This window comes from Biomphalaria glabrata, chromosome 3, assembly GCF_947242115.1.
Source record: "Biomphalaria glabrata chromosome 3, xgBioGlab47.1, whole genome shotgun sequence".
Lineage (NCBI taxonomy): Eukaryota > Metazoa > Mollusca > Gastropoda > Planorbidae > Biomphalaria > Biomphalaria glabrata.
This window is the reverse complement of record NC_074713.1, coordinates 21974849-21992803: the sequence shown is the minus strand read 5'-3', so window position 1 is coordinate 21992803 and position 17955 is coordinate 21974849. Positions and strand designations below refer to the sequence as shown.

Sequence of the window (17955 nt, the reverse complement as noted above, 5' to 3'; positions counted from 1 at the left end):
GTTTTTACATAAGAATTCGGATGGCCAGAATATAAACACATCTCCAAGAGATGATGGGAGTTTGTTACGGATTATTTTTATAATCTTATCTCAAATCTGGCTATCATCAGCTTTCTTGCAAGAGAAGAATATCATGCACGTTGAGTTGGGATCTTATAGAAAGAATTTTCATCAAAGTGTTTTATTAAGTATTTTATAGAAAGAAATATTACTAACTCTTGATTGACCATATTTTGTATTAAAATACATTTGTACTGTTATTTAAAATATGTTATGGTTGCTTTATAACAATTAACTTTTTTTCAACTCTTATTTTTAATAAGTACTCTCTTTAATCCTCAGAGATCATTAGTGGAAGTATCCAGTTTCTGTAAGTAGTAGCTTTGGCATTTCGCATTTGGTTTCAATTTTTCTCTAGACTCTAATGAGCAATATATGTCTTTGGTTCATTTCATAGAAATTAGATGAAAGCCTGGGCATCAGCTAGGGTTGGAATGATGTTTCCTGCACAGCAGTTCTCCCCTCTCTATGCTGCTGATGAGTCTGAATTAACAACAGGTGCCCAATACACTTAACTATTGGTGGCTTTGCAGGTTATGTCAGAGTGTTGCACTATGTGCTGCAAGTTGTCTAAGGGCCACCTTCTCTTGATTTTTTTCTCAGGGTTCCCATGTTTGGATATAGCCGCAATGCAGCATAGATTTACAGTTTTCCTTCTCCTAAGTGGGTAGCCAGCCAAGGCTAACAAGCCCCTTTTGTCTGAAGCTTACTGGTTTAGGTGCCAGCTGTTTGCTTTTACCTGTTAGTGATGGCAACTTGGTAGTGTTATGTGCTGTAGACTGTCATCTCAATGTTACTTGGTTCGATCCCTACTTGCTGGCATCCTCTGCTGCCCTGTGGGAACTTTAATCTAGGATGCAAATTCTGATGAAACATCCAAAACATGTAAAACAAACAAAAACAGTGATAACAGTTCAGCTGGACAAACTTGAAGGCCAGGAGTTTGACGCTGGTACACTGGTATTACTCTCAAATAAGTGTTCAAGTTAGACCCAGATGAAGAGCAAGCATAAAGCATTGCATATTGCTTACACACCAGAATTAGAAAGTGTGAAAGTGCTATAGCGTCTGGTGATTATAGATGCCGAAAATTAAACTGCAGTTTTGTATCAAGGATTGGCCTCTTTAGTCACATGAGAAGTTGCAAATTGAAAAGATAGTAAAATGCCACAGAGAAAAATTTTTAATTTCACTGACAATTTTCTTGTCTAAAAGACACTACTTACTGTTAACACAAATCAGTCTCATGCAGTGTGTGTAAAGGAATAGTAAGCAAAAAGCCACAGTTTAAATTATATCATATGGATGGTATGAGTTAAACAAGAAAATGGGATTGAGGCAGGGTAATGGCATAGAAAAGAAAATGAATTATACAATTTAAGGAAAAGCAAACATTTGAAAATACATTGTCATGAAATCTCATCAAAAATTTGAAATAAAAAAAAAAAAAACAATCTTTAAACAAAAGTTTTCTGGCTATTTAAAGTTCCTATCAGTTGGTAAATTTTATCATTGAAATAATGCTTGACTTCACTTTTCTTCTAAGCACTTTTTTGTTCCTCATTATTGTGCCAAACGGAAAGAAAAATTCTTGATTAAAATATGTTTTTGGGCTGTAGTAAAGAAATACTTTCAATAAGAAAATGTCAAAAAAACTTTTGTAACGTTGGGGTAAATAATGAAGCCTTTTTTAAAATTTCTGAATTATTTTTTTTGCTGTTGCATTTAAAACTGTAAATATATGAAGGAAAAAAAACTACATTTTCAATTGTGAATAATACCAACAAAAAAAATTGTGCTTGCATCTTTGAATCTCTTTTTCTTTTAATTTTTTAATTTGAAATATTTTTGTTTCTATTTCTAGTAAATGGAGATAAGTCAACAACCTTGAACCTAACTAACTTCACTTTTAGGAAAATAAAAATTTTCAAACCACCAGAAGAAATAGAGCGAAAGGCAGGCAAATCTTACAACAAGACTGCTGAGAACACATCTGCGGAAACAAGTCCTAAATCTACGCCAAAAGTCAAGACTACTGTGAAGAAAATAAAAAACACACCAGCCATTCCCAAAATTCCTGCCAAGGATGTTCTTCACAAGCATATCATTTTGAAAAGGAAAAATTTGACAAATCGTTTTGTTACTGCTTCTAATAGCTCAGTAACTGTGCGAGACACTCTTCCCTCTACCTCTAATAGTAAAAAAGATGAAAACAATTCTGTGGATGTTGAAGCAGATGAGCCAGTTTCTTCCAATGGAAATGATCTGAAAAGCTCACTGGAAAAATCTGTCTCTTCAAATTTAAAGCCATCAACTTTCAAAACTGCATTGTCTACTGACTCTACAAAATGTACAAAGAAGAACAACGCCAAGGGAAATAAAGTTTCTGATGACTATCAGGCTGTTTTTGGGCAAGCCTCAAATCTTATTGCATCTATTGTGTCTCGAGAAATGAAACGTCCCGCTGTAGAGAGTGATGCAAATGATCAACCAGCTACTAAGTTATTAAAGACGGCTGCTCTGGGTGCATTGTCAATATCACAAATGTAAGTGAAATATATTATGTTCTATTTTGTTTTTAAGTGTTTTTGTGTGTTTGTGTGTATTTGGTTTGATTATAATGTGAAGTGTAATAGAAAGTCTTGCTACAATCTAAAACATGTTTGTGAATGTTTTTCAACCATTAAACTATTCCTGATTCCCTTATGCCATTTTAAATTAAGGCAGATTTCCCCTTTAAGAAATGTTCAAGACTTATGGTTACTTTTTTTTTTCATAGGGTTTTGAGTCCCCTTGGCTAGAAAACACAGGAAAATAAATTAATGCTTATTGTGCTAACCTCTGTTTCCTTGGACACATAACCAAGTAATTTTATGTTAAACCATAATGAAAATTTTGAATTAGTTTCTTTTTTGAGACTGGTAACTTGTCTCCAGATATTCCTATTAAAAGCAAACTGTAATGGAGAATCAGTTATGTGGAAATCACTGCATAATTCATCTCAGTTGTATGCTTAATATTCTAAATTTGCTAATAGGACACCATAATTAAATTTTTACTCCAAATATATAAGTAATTCTTTTTGGTGACTTTTTGGGACAAAAAGATATATGAATAAAATGTTAAATTAAATTTATAAAATTTAATTGGTTATCATACTATACATTAAAAAGATATTTTTCTCTTTGTTTGCAATCATGCAATAACTAGTCTAATTTAATAGGCATAGTCAAAAGATATTAACATCTATCCTATCCAATATGCACAATTACTAAATAAGTTGTGCTGTACTTTTCTATTGCATTTGTAATTTTATATAAGATTCAGTCATTTAGAATCATTGTTAAAAAGTAATTTTACTAATATGTGTTTTTTTTTTTCTTCCCTTTTTTTTCTCATCTTCCATTTTTTTTAACAAAAAAAAAAACAAAACAAAGAAAATCAAAACCTCTCACATCACTTTTAGCTATAAAGAGCTTACCTTCTTGCATTTAAGAAATGGTATATCTCAAAACTGAGGTATGACTCATTTTAACAGATTGCATCTCACCTAACAGCAGTCGACTATGTAGTAATACAGCTGAGACCATGATAAGTAAATCTGAGCTCTTTTTACTTTCCGTTCTCTGGTTGTTGTTGTTTTTTACTAAATAATTCCCCCTAGATATTGACTAATGTATCTTTTCATTTGTTTTAGCCTATCACAACCAGTATCTGTACATCAAAAAGTAAGTATGCAGCCTAAATGTTGCTCGCTTTGTGTGGGACCTAGTGAATACTCGCACTGTGCTAAGTGTGACGCTCTTTTTCATTCTGTTTGTAGCAAGACATTAGGGCAAGATCCATCTGGTTTGACATGTTTTGTAAGTACTACTTACTTCTGAATTGTATTGAAAGTCTCACTTGTTGTCTTAACAATGCGGTCTTCAACTTTTTTTGACCCACCACCCCCTTTTCGTATATTTACTTTAAAAAAAAAATCTCATCCAGCACCCACCTCCCGAAGAAATATTAGTAAAGAACTATGAGAAGGCAAATTTAAATAAAATGTAGAGTTACTAAAACTAACAAAACTTTTTTATCTTATTAAATAATCTAACATATTTGATTTTAAAGGAAAATATTTGGCTACAAAATTATAATAAATAAAATTAATAATTCAAGAAAAAAAAAATTTCATTAATTTTAAACTGAGCATGAAAAAAGGAAATATTTTTAAAAATTCATTTAAAATCAATATACTGAAAGATTTAACCTTTTAATTAAACATTTAATCCTTAAATATTGAAAAATCACAAAACTAAACACATTCAATCACTTAAAATTTGATAAAAGATAAACAAAATGCACTAAGAAATTGTATTATTTAATTTTTTTTGGGTCCCAGGAAATAAACTAAAAAAGAGGAACCATTAACACAATGTTGTCTTTTAAAAAAAAACAACATGTTAGTACTGCATTGAATTCACTACCAAAACAAAAAACAATCACTTCCACATCCGGAAAAGAAAAAGAAAAAAGTTAAACTTAAAAAGATAGTGAAACAAATATTATAACCCAAGTTTCTTGCTGAGAGTATCGCCGCACTGACCAGCGCAAGCGAAGTTACTCACTGAGATAGTAAAGCCACACTGAAAGAGTTAATATATTAGCATATGTACTTTTTTAAAACTAGACATGAAAATTGATACTATTTGTTTTCAATAGTAAAAAAAAACTATCTAATATATAAAGTAGAAAGTAAAGCGTATGTATGTATGTATGTCCCCGTATAGAAATCAAAACTGTTTGACCGATCCTGATATATATATATTATAGCTTTTATATAGCGCTACTTTCATGCTTATAGCATGCTCAGAGCGCTTTGGTCCAATCTCATTTGTGGACCAGTGGGGGGGGAGGGGGTATCTAGGAGTTGGTTTTCCGTGCTGCCTTTAGGTACTCAGTAAACGCAACTCTGCCCGAGTCGGGTGTCGAACCTCGAGCCCCCTTCTAGGTAGCCAAGTTCAAGCTCACTTAGCCTCTCGACCACGCTTCCCATGATAAAACTTGGCAGAAATGTTCCTTGGGTACCAACTTAGACCGTAGTGTATGTATTGTAGCCCTAAAACAAACTTAAGACCCTCAAAAAAAAAAAGTTGCCCAACCCTGTAAAAGTATTGTATCTTATAAATCTAGGTCACAAAGCCATGTCTACATCAAGATGAAGTGCTCACAAATGCGCAGAGATGAAAATGTCTAGGTCTAAATTAGCTCTCATTCAAGAAAACATAATTTTTTACTTTTACACATGAACATATATAATAATGTCTATTCATTTCATTATTTAATGAAAATCAACCTTCAAATTTTGAGTTTACAAAACATTTTTTACATAAAATCGTTCGCTCTAAATGTAAATAGCTTTAAACGTCTTGACATGCTTTTCCGTAACTTGCAGCATCATTATATCGCGTAGAAATGAACGTCAGAGGTCATAATATCACACATTATAAAGGTATATTATTAAACTAATAAACTACTTACATAATACAATTTACTTCAATGTGTTTTTTTAAAGCATTTAAGCCTACAGTTACCGATTCGGTTTTAATTTTAAGTCTTTATGTTCAATTTACTTTTTTCTTTAAGATTTACTTATGCGCATTTAGACCTCTTAGCCACTTAGCTACGAAATGATGAATGAAACACGGCTAATGTATCTAGGTCAACACATTACACCTAGGTCGACACAAGCTCACATCACAGTGTTTATAGTCTTTTACTATAATAGGCTCAAAGTTTTTATTTATTGACTAGACTACTGTAGCATTCAAATTGTTTAGGTTCTAAATCTAGAGCTGCATAAAATTAAACTAACAATGTTATATAAACAATTACATTCAAGCGCTTGATTTGATTATAAAATACTAGATGAATTGATTTAATTTTAAATTATCATCTTTTTGTCCACACCATTATTGATTATTCAAACGGAATAAATGCATGCTATTTGTAGAAAGAAAAGCCTGAGCAAAGCCGGGTAAAATTAAAGCTAGTCATTCATAAAGGAAAAAAAAATATTATAAAAAATGTTGTTTCTGTTCTTAAATTAGACGCTAGCTCATTATCATTTGTCTATCTTTACTTCACCAGCGCTAAGAAGAAAAATTTTATTTGTTGTGTTTCAGAGTATTTACATTTTCTTCTTTCATCTCTGTGTTCCCTTTTTGTTGCCAGTGCTCTTCTAGTGCACCCCGTTGTGCCCAGCGCCCCCTACCGCCCCTTTGCCTCCCAGCACCCCCCGTTTTCATGAAATCGCCTTCAGTGGGGGCGTTGAAGACCACTGTCTTAGTATTTCTTTATAACCATTTAAAAAAAACAAAGTTCAGCATGTTTTGATTTTTGATTATTTTGAATTGGAAGGATGCAAAAAAAAAATATAGTAGTTTTTTCTTTTCTAAAATTTAGTTATTACACTTATTGATATGTTTCATTAGAGTTTCTTTAATTGTGCTAAAATAATTGTTATCAATGTTCCAGAAATGTGCCCAAAACAAAACCTCAAGAGCTTTTCAAGCTTCCCCATATACCATTGGGATGCCAACCCCTGTGACACAATATTCAGTTTGCATTAGTACTTCAAATGCTGTCCCCCAGTCATCACCCGGCATTTGGAATGTTTTAAATGGAGCACCAGTAAAACCATTAAACCTACGCAGATTTCCTGCATCACCAACAATTCCTGCTGTAAATACTATGAATCCTCGGCCTCCGCCATTGTTGTTTGCAGCTCCACATACTCAACGGATGGTCCTGACTCCTGGTAGAGGTCAGAATCTTCCTCCACCTCCCCGTCTTATCCCTGCTGGTGTGGTTTGTAGGCCATTTTCTAGACCACATTTACCATTGAACCCTCTGCTTGTTGTTGACAAGGCAAAGATAGGTCCTCGTGTAAATGCTTTCAACACATCAACCACTGATTCTTCTGTGTCAGTGAGCATTTCAAATAAGAGCAGCTCTGCACAGACAGAGGAAGTGAAAACATATACTGTTAGTAGTGATGAAGAAGATGATATTTTAGTTGTAGATGAACATCCGAATGTATCTTCTTTACCAGTCACAGCTCCTGAAACTACACCAACTGCCATGAAAAGTAGTGTCAATCATGTTGTTCCTGACAAAGAACAATCTCAGCCATTTTCCTCTAAAAACACTTCTGTTCAAAAAAGTGCTTTAGAACCAAATGACATGCATGGGCCAGTGATTTTAAACAATCCTGAGGATGCAGTTGATTTGTCTCTGCCTGTTTTCTTTGAGAAAACCACCAAACATGGTAAAGATCCATACCCTATTGTTGTTAAAGATATTAATGATATATTACGCTTGGAATCAGAAGAGAAAAAGCAGTCACCCAGAATAATGATAACTCCAGTGAAATCTAGTGATGTGTGTGAAAATAAAAATTACTTGGCAACAGATATTGAGGTTTTACTCAAAGTAAAGGAGGATGAGGCTGACATGTCCACATCATCTGAACCCACACAGAAAGAATGCAGCAATTCCAAAAAGATTAAAATACCATCCCATCTTGCCAGGACATTCAATTTGGACAGAGCAGTAAGGCTTAAAATAAACAATCAGTTTCACTGTGTGCCACCATCTCACATCAAAGCATCTTCTGAAGAGAGCTTGGAGCTCACCATTCCACCTGACACTTACTCAGATCCTGGATGTGATACATCATTGACACTTACTGTAGTTCCTTGCCAGTCATCTCATGCCATACCTGCACCACACATTACATGGTGTAAAGATTACCTGCAATCTTTATACATCAATCAGTTTCCCTTATCTGTCCTGATGACCATATTTAGATTTTTGCCATTTTATGATTGTTTAAGGTAAGCACTTTAAATTACTTTAAAAAAAAATTCACTGAGTATTTATTGTAAGCAGTTTTTTTCTGAGGTTGTATGGTGTGTTTTACACAAATTGGCATTTTATTGTGAAAATTTTCTTTTTTTTTTTTTTTTTTTTGGTGAACATGGTGACTCAGTTTTACAAAATTAATGAAACACTAAAAGCTTAATAACAGATGCCAAAAATTTATAAAATATTGAAAAGTTATTTAGCAATTTTTTTGTTTATACCAAGATGTTACCCACTAAACAAGAAGCTGAATGCCACACGGCCAAGATCTCTGTTTTGACAGTGAGAATAACTTATGCTTCTTACCAGTTTTAAAACTAAACTTTTCTGCCTATGTTTTTTTTTTTATACATCGAGCCATTCTATATAGGTTCTCCTATTTATATTAATGACTTCTCTAGTGATTCCATCTTCACATATGGCTTTAAGTTCTGTTCTAGTTTTACTAACTTTTTAAAATACATTTTTTTTTGGTTGTGCTCCATGTATGTTCATGAAATATAACTCTCATTTTTATTACCACTTCTGTGATAAGAATTGAGATAAACTGCTGTTGATAGGGATTCCTTATCTAGGTTTTGTTGAAGTAGTACACCTAGACAAAATTTGTTTAAGAATATAAAATAAAATGAATCTCCTTTACATGTGACTAATTTAAAGTATATAAGCCTGTTTTTTAGTTCAGAAATTGATTACACACCAGCTACGTCTATTGATTGTTTTTCGTTTTTGTTTAATTTTCTAATAAATGTACCACATTTTAATGATATCCCTAACATTTTGTTTTTAGCCCTTCAATGAGTGTATCTGTCACAATGAAATTTAATAGCCCTATCTCTCTCTCTCTCTCATTCCCATTTTGGTAAAATTTTTTAACCTGCGAATTGTAATTTCTCTGACATAGACTTTTAATTGGTGTGGAAAAAAACACTTTGTAATGCCACCCTCTGACACAAACTAGCACATATGCTTTTGGTCCATGAATTCAAGTATCACTTTTACATATCTCCCCCCCCCCTCCCCCCACTATCACTCTCCCACCTAAAACAAAAACGTAGTCCTTCATAAAATCTCACATGTGAAATTAGCTTCACCCTAACAAAAATATTTTTATTAGGCTAACTTGGTTTTTGTTGATATGCAAAATACATTATCACTTATATAAGGTAACTCACTTTTATGCTGCATATAGTAACAAAAGCTGAGGTGTTTTTAATTATTATTTTTTTTACAGCAAACATTTGATCAGTTTTTTTTGTTGTTGTTTATTTTTGCTCTATCTCATCTTTTGAATTAAACTATTTTCAGGTTGAGTCAAGTTTGTAAGAAATGGAGACAGTTAGCATCACATCCTTGTTTGGTAATTCATGCCTATGAAATAGTTTGCTTTGTTACATTTCAAAGGTTGAGTATTCATTGCATGATGTTGTGGTGGTGCAGAGACCTTGTTGTAGATGGGAATCAAATATACCAACTTTGACCAAATTTGTATAACACTTGATCTTAGTATGATGTACTATATATTAGTATTATATGAGATTTTATCTTTGTTCTATTTAGAGATGGAAAATGAACTGAATTTGAACTTTACTTATGACCGAACCAAACCTGAACTTTAAAAACTGATCTGTATGAACCAAACCAAATGAACTATCCTTACCTCAATCAGACTGAATCAAGTTTTGCAATTTGCCCATCCATAAAATACTTACTTATCACATTAACAACAATTTTTTCATTAAAATAGTTATAAACAAGTTTATTGGAATATTTGAGTTAACTGAGTGTAGCTGTTAAAACAAAGATAACTGAAATTCATAAATATCTTCCCTAGACTATAAAAAGTTTCAATTTGGTATTTGTTACTGATAATGGAAGTAATTTGAAATTCTTTTATCCGCAACAGTGTTAAAATTAGCTTTGTAGGTCTTAATCTGAACTTAGCTGTTATAAAGACTCTAAAATCCCCTGGTGTTCATTTAGTTATGATATAATCAAGACTTCAAAAAATGTGGAAGGATACTGTTGGCATAGTCATGTCAAAACAAACTTTAGCAACTAAAAATGTTAATAAAAAGATTGTGTGACATCAGTAAATTTTTGCATCCATTTCACAAGGCTACTGTGCAAGTGTCAAATGACTTATTTTATTTTATGGTCAATGCTATTTTTGTCTTCGATCAAATCAATCCATAAGATCAATTGTATTCATCTTTGTGACATATTTCAACACTTATTGAACCTTATCTTTTGTGATCGTATTTTTGTTTATTGAGATGTGTAAGATGGTAGACAATTAAATCTTCAACACACCAGGTAGTATCAATATACTAAGATAGTACACTTAAAGACAGTTTGGTGAATTCAGTTTCAACAGCTTCTTTCTTAAAAGAGTAAAGTTAATAATATGATTTACTGGCAGACTTCTAGACAGCTGTAACTCATTTGTCTTAAAGCTGATAGTAATGGCATGAGACATGAACGTGAAAAAAAATTTGCACTGCTCTTGACTGACTGCGATGCCTTGCAAATATTCAGATGATGGCATCAATTGCTAAAACATTTTGCTATTCACCTTCACCTAACCCATTAGTCTGTTGGACCATTGGTGCACCACACAAGGTTTGTCTTTCTCCATTCCTCTCTGTCTTTCGCATGGATAGAACCTCTTTCAATGGCAGTTCCGTCCATTCTGTATGTTGTCTTCCCATCCTTTGTGATGCAGTTTTTAAATGTGATACCTAGGATCCTTTTGTAGCATCTCATTTCCATTGCTAGGATCCTCTTCTCTAGCTCTGCAGTCAGCGTCCAAGACTCACAAGCATATAGGAATGTGGTCTTGACCAGTGAGCGCATCAGCCTGACTTAGTGTCTAGAGCTCTGTCTTTGTCTTTTCATATTGTTTAAGTTTTGCAAGTGCTGCTATGGACTGTGCAATATGGACCAGTAGTTCGGGTTTGGTTCTCTCATCTGAGAGAATAAATCCAAGGTATTTAAAACTACCTCCAATGCTGATGCCCCTTTTAAAGCCCTGTTGGCTATTAGTCATTATTTAAATTTTTTCATCATTTATTAGCATACCATATGCTGCTATTCCTGGCACAAATACTGCCAGTAAAAGGGTTTTCAGTGTGTGAAGTGACAATGAGCGCTTGCATTGCTAGGCTAAACCCAGAAACATGCAGCCCTGATTGTTTAACTGACAGTAGGCTACATAAGATACCATTATCTCTGTTCAGATCATTATTCATCACATTTACTGCTTTGATATTTTGTGAACTTTGACTCTGCACACATGGTAAAAAAAAACAACAGTATGAGTTTTGTTAGCTGGTCAGGAGGGAAGTATTGACTTTACACATATTGGCAGTAGGATATAAATCTCGAAATCTAGTGCTGTTCCTGTAACCCAAAAAAATAATTATTGCATTTCTTTAATAATTGCATCAAATATATTTATTTAATTCAATGGAATGTTTATTTGATATATACTTGTTTTAATGAATATTATTATCCATCCAGTGGCAGAATATAAAATTGAGTGGAGTCACCATAAAAAACTGGGAACAGGCATCAATATTCTTTAATAAAGTCCATGTGAAAAAACTGGTAAAATAATGCTTTTTATGATACGATTTGTCTATCTTTACTTTTGTCACTTAAAGGGTCTAGGGCTGTCTTCCTTGTTGTCAACATTGATCTACTGCAACCTATATATAATATAGATACATAATATAGATATTAGTATGCACCGGATGGTACCTACGGCTCCGGGTAAATATTTAGCCAATTTTTCACTATTCTACCGAATATCACTGCTGGATAGTTGGCCAGTTAGTAAAAAGTACACCCTGTACCTATTTAATATGTATAACGTGTACCTCTTTCCATTATGGTCTGTTATAGAATGTATTAACGTTTATATTTAAAAATTATAATGTACTTAAAAATATGACCTTCTATGGCCGTTGGTCTTGGACTGGGAAGTTAAAATGTGGGCTGTCTTAGAATGCAATTTTTGTTTCAGGACCACAACTGTTGGGTCAAAGAAGAGTTTAACTGGGCAGGATGTTGGCTATTTGATTGAAGGATGTCAAAGACTTGTTCTAGAATTCAATAGCTTGAAAATCTTTGTTTGGGGGCAGAGGGAAGGAGGCTATTCCAGTAGGCACTGAAAGAGAGATAAATAGATAGATAGATATAGAGATACAAGCTGATCTATTATTACTTTCCTTTTTTATGCAATAATAAGATTGGGACCTTTAGAATGGACATTCCTAGTAATCTTAAAGATTATATTGCTGCATGTCTGAAATAGTAAATCATGTTTGAAATAGTCAACTCAATTGATTATAATTAAAAATTGTGTTAGCAACTATATTGAAATTCTTATGTAAATACCTTTTTACACAGTGTTTGAGAGATCTGACTTCCATTGAAAATAATTCTTGGGAGTGCATTGTCAAAGCTCTTCCAAAAATACAAAGTTTGGAGTACCTGTTTTTTTTCAAAGTCCCCGCCTTTGTTATAGAATCACTGACACAATCCATGGCTCAATTGGTGAACTGTAGTGCTGGTGCTATCATTGGAGACTGTGAGCCGTAAGTACAATATTTTATCAAATGCTCATTAATGGTTAAGCAGATTTATTGTTTTAATACCTGGTTCTGTTTGGCTTAATTACCAACTATCTTTGCTTTACTCAGCTAATCTTACCTGAAATAAAAGCTTTTATGATAAATATTTTAAAAATTCATTTGGAAGTTGTTGTTTGTGGCTCGAGATATAATATGATATTATGCACTCAGCCACATTGTCAGTCCCCCATACAGTTAATATATTCCTTGGGCAATCAACATAGCTCTCCTTAGCACCCATCCACAATGTCAACCAAGCAATTAATCTCCATTTCCTCTAAGCACTAGCTACCATAAACATAGCATCCTTTAATTTAATTTTTTTTTTATGATTACTTTTTTTATTATTGATTTAATATGTTTGTCTTTTTTTAGATTTTCAATGACAGGACTTATGCCAAATGATGACATTATGAGAAGGATTGATAATATGACAAAAGCAGTTGATGAAGTTCGCAACAAGAATGTGACTATTGAACATGCTGCACAAATGTATAAAGTGCCTGTTAAAGAGCTAATGCACTTAATTGCTTCAGACAAATCTATCAAATTAACAACAGAAGATGAAAATGCAATATTGTTAAGTTGTATGCGACTCAGTCAGATGGGTTTCCCTATAGAGCTGTCAACTGTTGTAAATAAGTGTCATGAGTTATTTTTTGATAAGTATCATCTAGAAGACTTAACACCATTGAATGTGCACCGCTGCAGTGAACTATTTACACAAAATTTGCCCATGCTTAAGTCCCAACCTAACAAGGGTTCAGATGTGAAGTCTAAAGTAGAAGAGCATTTTGATGCATATAACAGATTGCTTCAAAATTGCATTAAAAAAAATGTGACTCAGAATTATACTCAAAAAAATGTGACATTTACTCAAGTTTTTGTGTTAGATATGAAAGTGTTTACTATCTCCATAGGTGGGACAGTGGTTCCCATGACAGGTCTGTCCCTGATGTCTATAAACTCTAAATATGGCTTGTTTCCTCTCATGCTGATTTCTCCTAATTTAGTAATATTGAAGCATTCTGACATTATTATGGCTCAGTGGAAAAATGGCATGGCCACATCTCAGCTGGTTTCAGCCTACATTACTCAAATGATCCTCAAAGTAAAGGAGAGACCAAACATTATTCTATGTCAAGCAAATCCTAACTTGTTTAGTGAAAAACTTCTTTCTTTCTGCATGTCAAACTCTGTCTATTTTCGTTATGTTCCACAGGATATTTCAGGATATGTTTTTCCTGGTTGCTTTGGTGGGCCATTGTTTTATATTAAGAATCACTTGGATCAAACACCAACATTGTCTTTAGAGCGTTTCATGGAATTTCTGATAAATTATTTGCATCAAAAGAGTTCAATATTTAAAGACATTAAGAAAGCCTATCTTTTTACAGGGCTAAATCCCTATAACCCTAAAGCACCTTTCCAGTGTAAGGTAGATGTTGAGTCAGAGCTGGCTCGTCTAAAAAAAAGTAATCTAAGTGTAAAACTTGCCCAAAGCTGTTCTAAAGCTGATAAAATTACTGGTGGTGATTGTAGTGTAGACATGGCTACCAACACTGCTTCACTTGATAAAAGACATCAAGCAATAAGTACATCAAATGAAGACTCAGCTGTCTGTGTCAGTACATCACGCAGCTCAAGTCTTTTGAATAGCTCAAGGGCCTTATTTACATCACTGTTAAATTCTAAGACTAGTTCATCTGACAAAGACAAGGTGTTAACAAAAACATCACACCCTGATCAGTGTCAAAAACATAGTGTAATGGGGCTTTCAGGGACACCTTTGATAAATGGTGACAACACTAAGGCTAACATAACAACTGAAGCAGGTTCAGAGGCCAAATTAAGCGATAGTATTAGGAATAGTGCTAGAAGATACCAAAGTCCAACTAAAATTGGAAAAGCTTCTGAATATAAGACCAAGAAAAACAGTTCAGATATAACAAAGAATGCTAACTATGATTGTAATGGTGGTGACTTATCACATGAAATATTGGCTGCTGGAAAGAAAACCATTGAATTAAAACCAGCCATAAATGATGGTAAAAGAGTAGCCAACAGTATAACAAATAACTCTATGTTAAACGAAATAAGAAAAAGGAAGTTGAGCAAAGCAAAAAGACTAGTTAAATTTGCTTGCCGCAAACTTTGTCAAAAAACAATATTGAAAACTTTGGATCTCGCCAGTTCTACAAATTCTGTCAATATTTGTAAAAGTAGTACTTTAGAACCTCTAGTCAAAGGAAGTCTGGAGGTTCCCGACAAAAATGAGAGTGAGGTGATGAAAAGGGTTTCAGATGTTATTGATGCTGTCATTGCTCAGAGCAGGGCAGACTTTGACAGGCTGCACCAGAGTCAATCAGACATTAACTCTCTCAAAGAAAAAAATGCACTGAAAAGGTCCAAAGAAAATCACAAGAAAATTTCTGGAGACACAGAGACTACAATTCTAGACAAAGCAAGGGACACAAATGAACCATCAGCTGAGGAAGATGAATCTAGTGAAGACAGCAGTGATACTGATGATACTGAAAGTGATTCTGACACTTCTAGCTCTAGTGTTTCTGATACTACAAGTTCAGATGTACAACCTCCTAGCAATGTAGAGTCCCATGAAGAATCTTCTAATGACTCAATTAATACAAATATTTTCATTGATGATGCTAACAAAAAAGTTATCACTGAAATGATACCAAATGATTTTTCTGTTGTCAAGACCAACTCAGATTTCTCACAGCCTTTTGGCCCCCTTCTAGACCATGATTATTTTAAAAGAGATGTTGAGCAGATGTCTGATAAAGATGATAAATCGTTAACTACAAATAATAATGAGAAATCACTGACCACAGACAGTAACACTACAGTGGATGGTCCCACAGAGCATGTCCCCAAGAAACTGGTTATCAGCATCAGCAAGAAAGGTTTACAAAATATCAGCCAAGAAAGTACAGATCAAAACAATGTAAATAATAGTGAGAGTACCTCTGACAGTGCTAGTAAGAGAAGCACAGACCATAGTACTGCTAGTGACAGTAGCACAGACCAAAGTAGTTCTAGTGACAGTAGTAGTGACAGTAGTGCTGAACAAAATAGTGCTGATGGCATTATTGCGGATCAACCTAGTGCTAACAACAGCAGCGCAGAGCAAAGTAGTTCTAGTAGCACTGACCAAAGTAGTGATAGTGAAAGTAGTGCCAGTATAAGTGATGCTAGCAGTGTTGGGAGCATTAAGTTTGTTAATATTAGTGAAAGCAAGAAGGAATTGCGAGCCAGACCAAAAAGAATGAGAGCCAAAAAAAAGAATGATAGCTCTTATGTTAGTTCATACTCTTCATCCTCAGAGAGTGACTCTGAGGAGGAAGAAGAGGAGGAGGAAAGCAGTGAGGAAGAAGAGGAAGAGTCAAAATGTCAGATATGCATGAAAGCCAATCCTCCCCATTTTAAAGAGGAAGTGATTAATTGGGTAGACTGTGATGGCAATTGTGGTCGCTGGTTTCATGTGGTATGCATCACTAGAACACAGGATGCAGCTGATGCTGATCCTGAACATTACATTTGCACAGACTGTCTCTCTTTGTGATGGCCTTTGAACGAACTATAAAATGATGTTGATTAGAAAACTCACTGTTTTGTTACATTGATATCTTTTTGTATTTTAAATATTTCTTGCTTGTTTTTTTTTTTGTTTTTTTTTAAAACATCCATTAATGTTAGTTATTTTTATTGTTAAAATATTTTATGAAAAAACAAACAGTTGCTACATGTGGACAACTTGCTTACCCAATAGTTTATAAATCTTTGTCTCTCTAAATAAACATAATTTGACTTTGTTGCTTATTTCCTACTGAAATAAGTTTTTAAAGTGACAGCTTTATGAACTTTAACCCTTAAAGATTTGTATCTGTGTTTGATTGAATTCATGGTTAACTTCTTCATTTTAAGTATACCTTGTTGTATTACAGTGGGAACGCTAATTGGATGTGCTCTTTGATTGGAAATATAAGTAACATAAGTTTAATGTTACTGTGAATTTTTTTTTCAATGACCTTTGAATGGTCCATAATGTTAGCTGATGTTAGCATTATTAACTTCATCATTGATACCAAAATTACATTTTACACTTCAAACTCCATATTCTGTACAGATGGATAAGTTCTAACACACTATTGGCAAGCGGCCATGAACGTCTACACCATTGAATTACAACATGTAATAATGTTTGAATATTTGTAAATAAAACCATTTCACCTTGCCCACTGTAGAAATATTTGTGTGTGCATTGGTTCCAATGCTCAGTATATGCCTTGATGTAAATAGTCACGTGACTTATAGAGCTTAAAAATTGTTTCCCATAAACTCACTAATGTTGTTGTTTTTTTTTGTTGTTGTTTTTTGCTTTTACAAAAGCAAATTAAGAGAAAATTGTGTCTGCCGCAGGCAATTTTTAATAAGTAAGTAAGGGAAATAATTAGACATAAAGCACATACAAAATTATTATGCAATATTTGAGTTGTAAATATTTATTGTAATATTAAAATTGTTTTCATGTAAATATTGCTATGAATGATAGAAATAAATTTATAATTGTATTTTGCTGGTTCACTATATCCTTTGTTCAACTTTTTAAAAAAATCCTCTCATGGAAGGTGGAATGGTATCTACAGAATCTTATCTCAAGGAAAAAAAAGGATAATGCTCTCCACCATACAATTATTTCTTCTTTGAAGTGACAGTTTTAATTATGAGTCAAAACAAGCAATATATCTAATTGGAAGAACTCTGCCCTTACAACTATGTCCAATAATGTAGAAGTTATTTCCTTTATTCAATATCAAACAAAATAATTAATTGGTTAAATGTTTTAATTGATACATGTTTTTTTTTTTAAGATACGTGTACAATAAATGATTGTTGAAAGTTTCAACTTGATCTGAGAATGAGTGTGGGAGTAATAACTATTAAAATTATCTAAGGGGACCTAACCCTACATATTTAGCCATATCTGTGAATACTGAAGGATTAATACCCTTGTTAGTATCAAACAAAATAATTACCAGTAATTAATTGACTGATTAATTTTTTTTTTTTATTGATTTATGTCTTGTCTATGCCATTGAATAATTGTGCACAGTTTCAACCTAATCGTAGATTGGGTGGGGAAGAAATAACCAGATTGAGGGACAGTGTGATTTGATAAAAGCTTTGTAATAATTATAGCCCAATGACTGAAAAAAACAACATTAGTATGTGAAATGCACGTACATTGTAACATAAGATTTTTACCGAATTATTAAATTTTTACTACCGGTACCTTTACTATTTTAACTGTGAATAGACTTTG

The 17955-nt window shown here is 33.4% G+C and overlaps 1 protein-coding gene across 3 annotated transcripts in view; it reads left to right on the top strand.

Annotated features, from left to right (window-relative positions):
• Nucleotides 1-17203, top strand: part of LOC106057973 (uncharacterized) — a 34669-nt gene extending 17466 nt beyond the window's left edge. For all 3 annotated transcript variants that reach the window (XM_056023977.1, XM_056023978.1, XM_056023976.1), the window contains exons 5-12: nucleotides 343-370; nucleotides 1925-2606; nucleotides 3758-3923; nucleotides 6583-7943; nucleotides 9280-9331; nucleotides 11494-11580; nucleotides 12385-12572; nucleotides 12984-17203. In XM_056023977.1, coding sequence (XP_055879952.1) covers nucleotides 343-370; nucleotides 1925-2606; nucleotides 3758-3923; nucleotides 6583-7943; nucleotides 9280-9331; nucleotides 11494-11580; nucleotides 12385-12572; nucleotides 12984-16194 — 5775 coding nt within the window. In that variant the 3' untranslated portion in view covers nucleotides 16195-17203. The remainder of the gene's footprint in view (nucleotides 1-342; nucleotides 371-1924; nucleotides 2607-3757; nucleotides 3924-6582; nucleotides 7944-9279; nucleotides 9332-11493; nucleotides 11581-12384; nucleotides 12573-12983) is intronic.
• The last annotated feature ends 752 nt before the right edge of the window (nucleotides 17204-17955 follow it).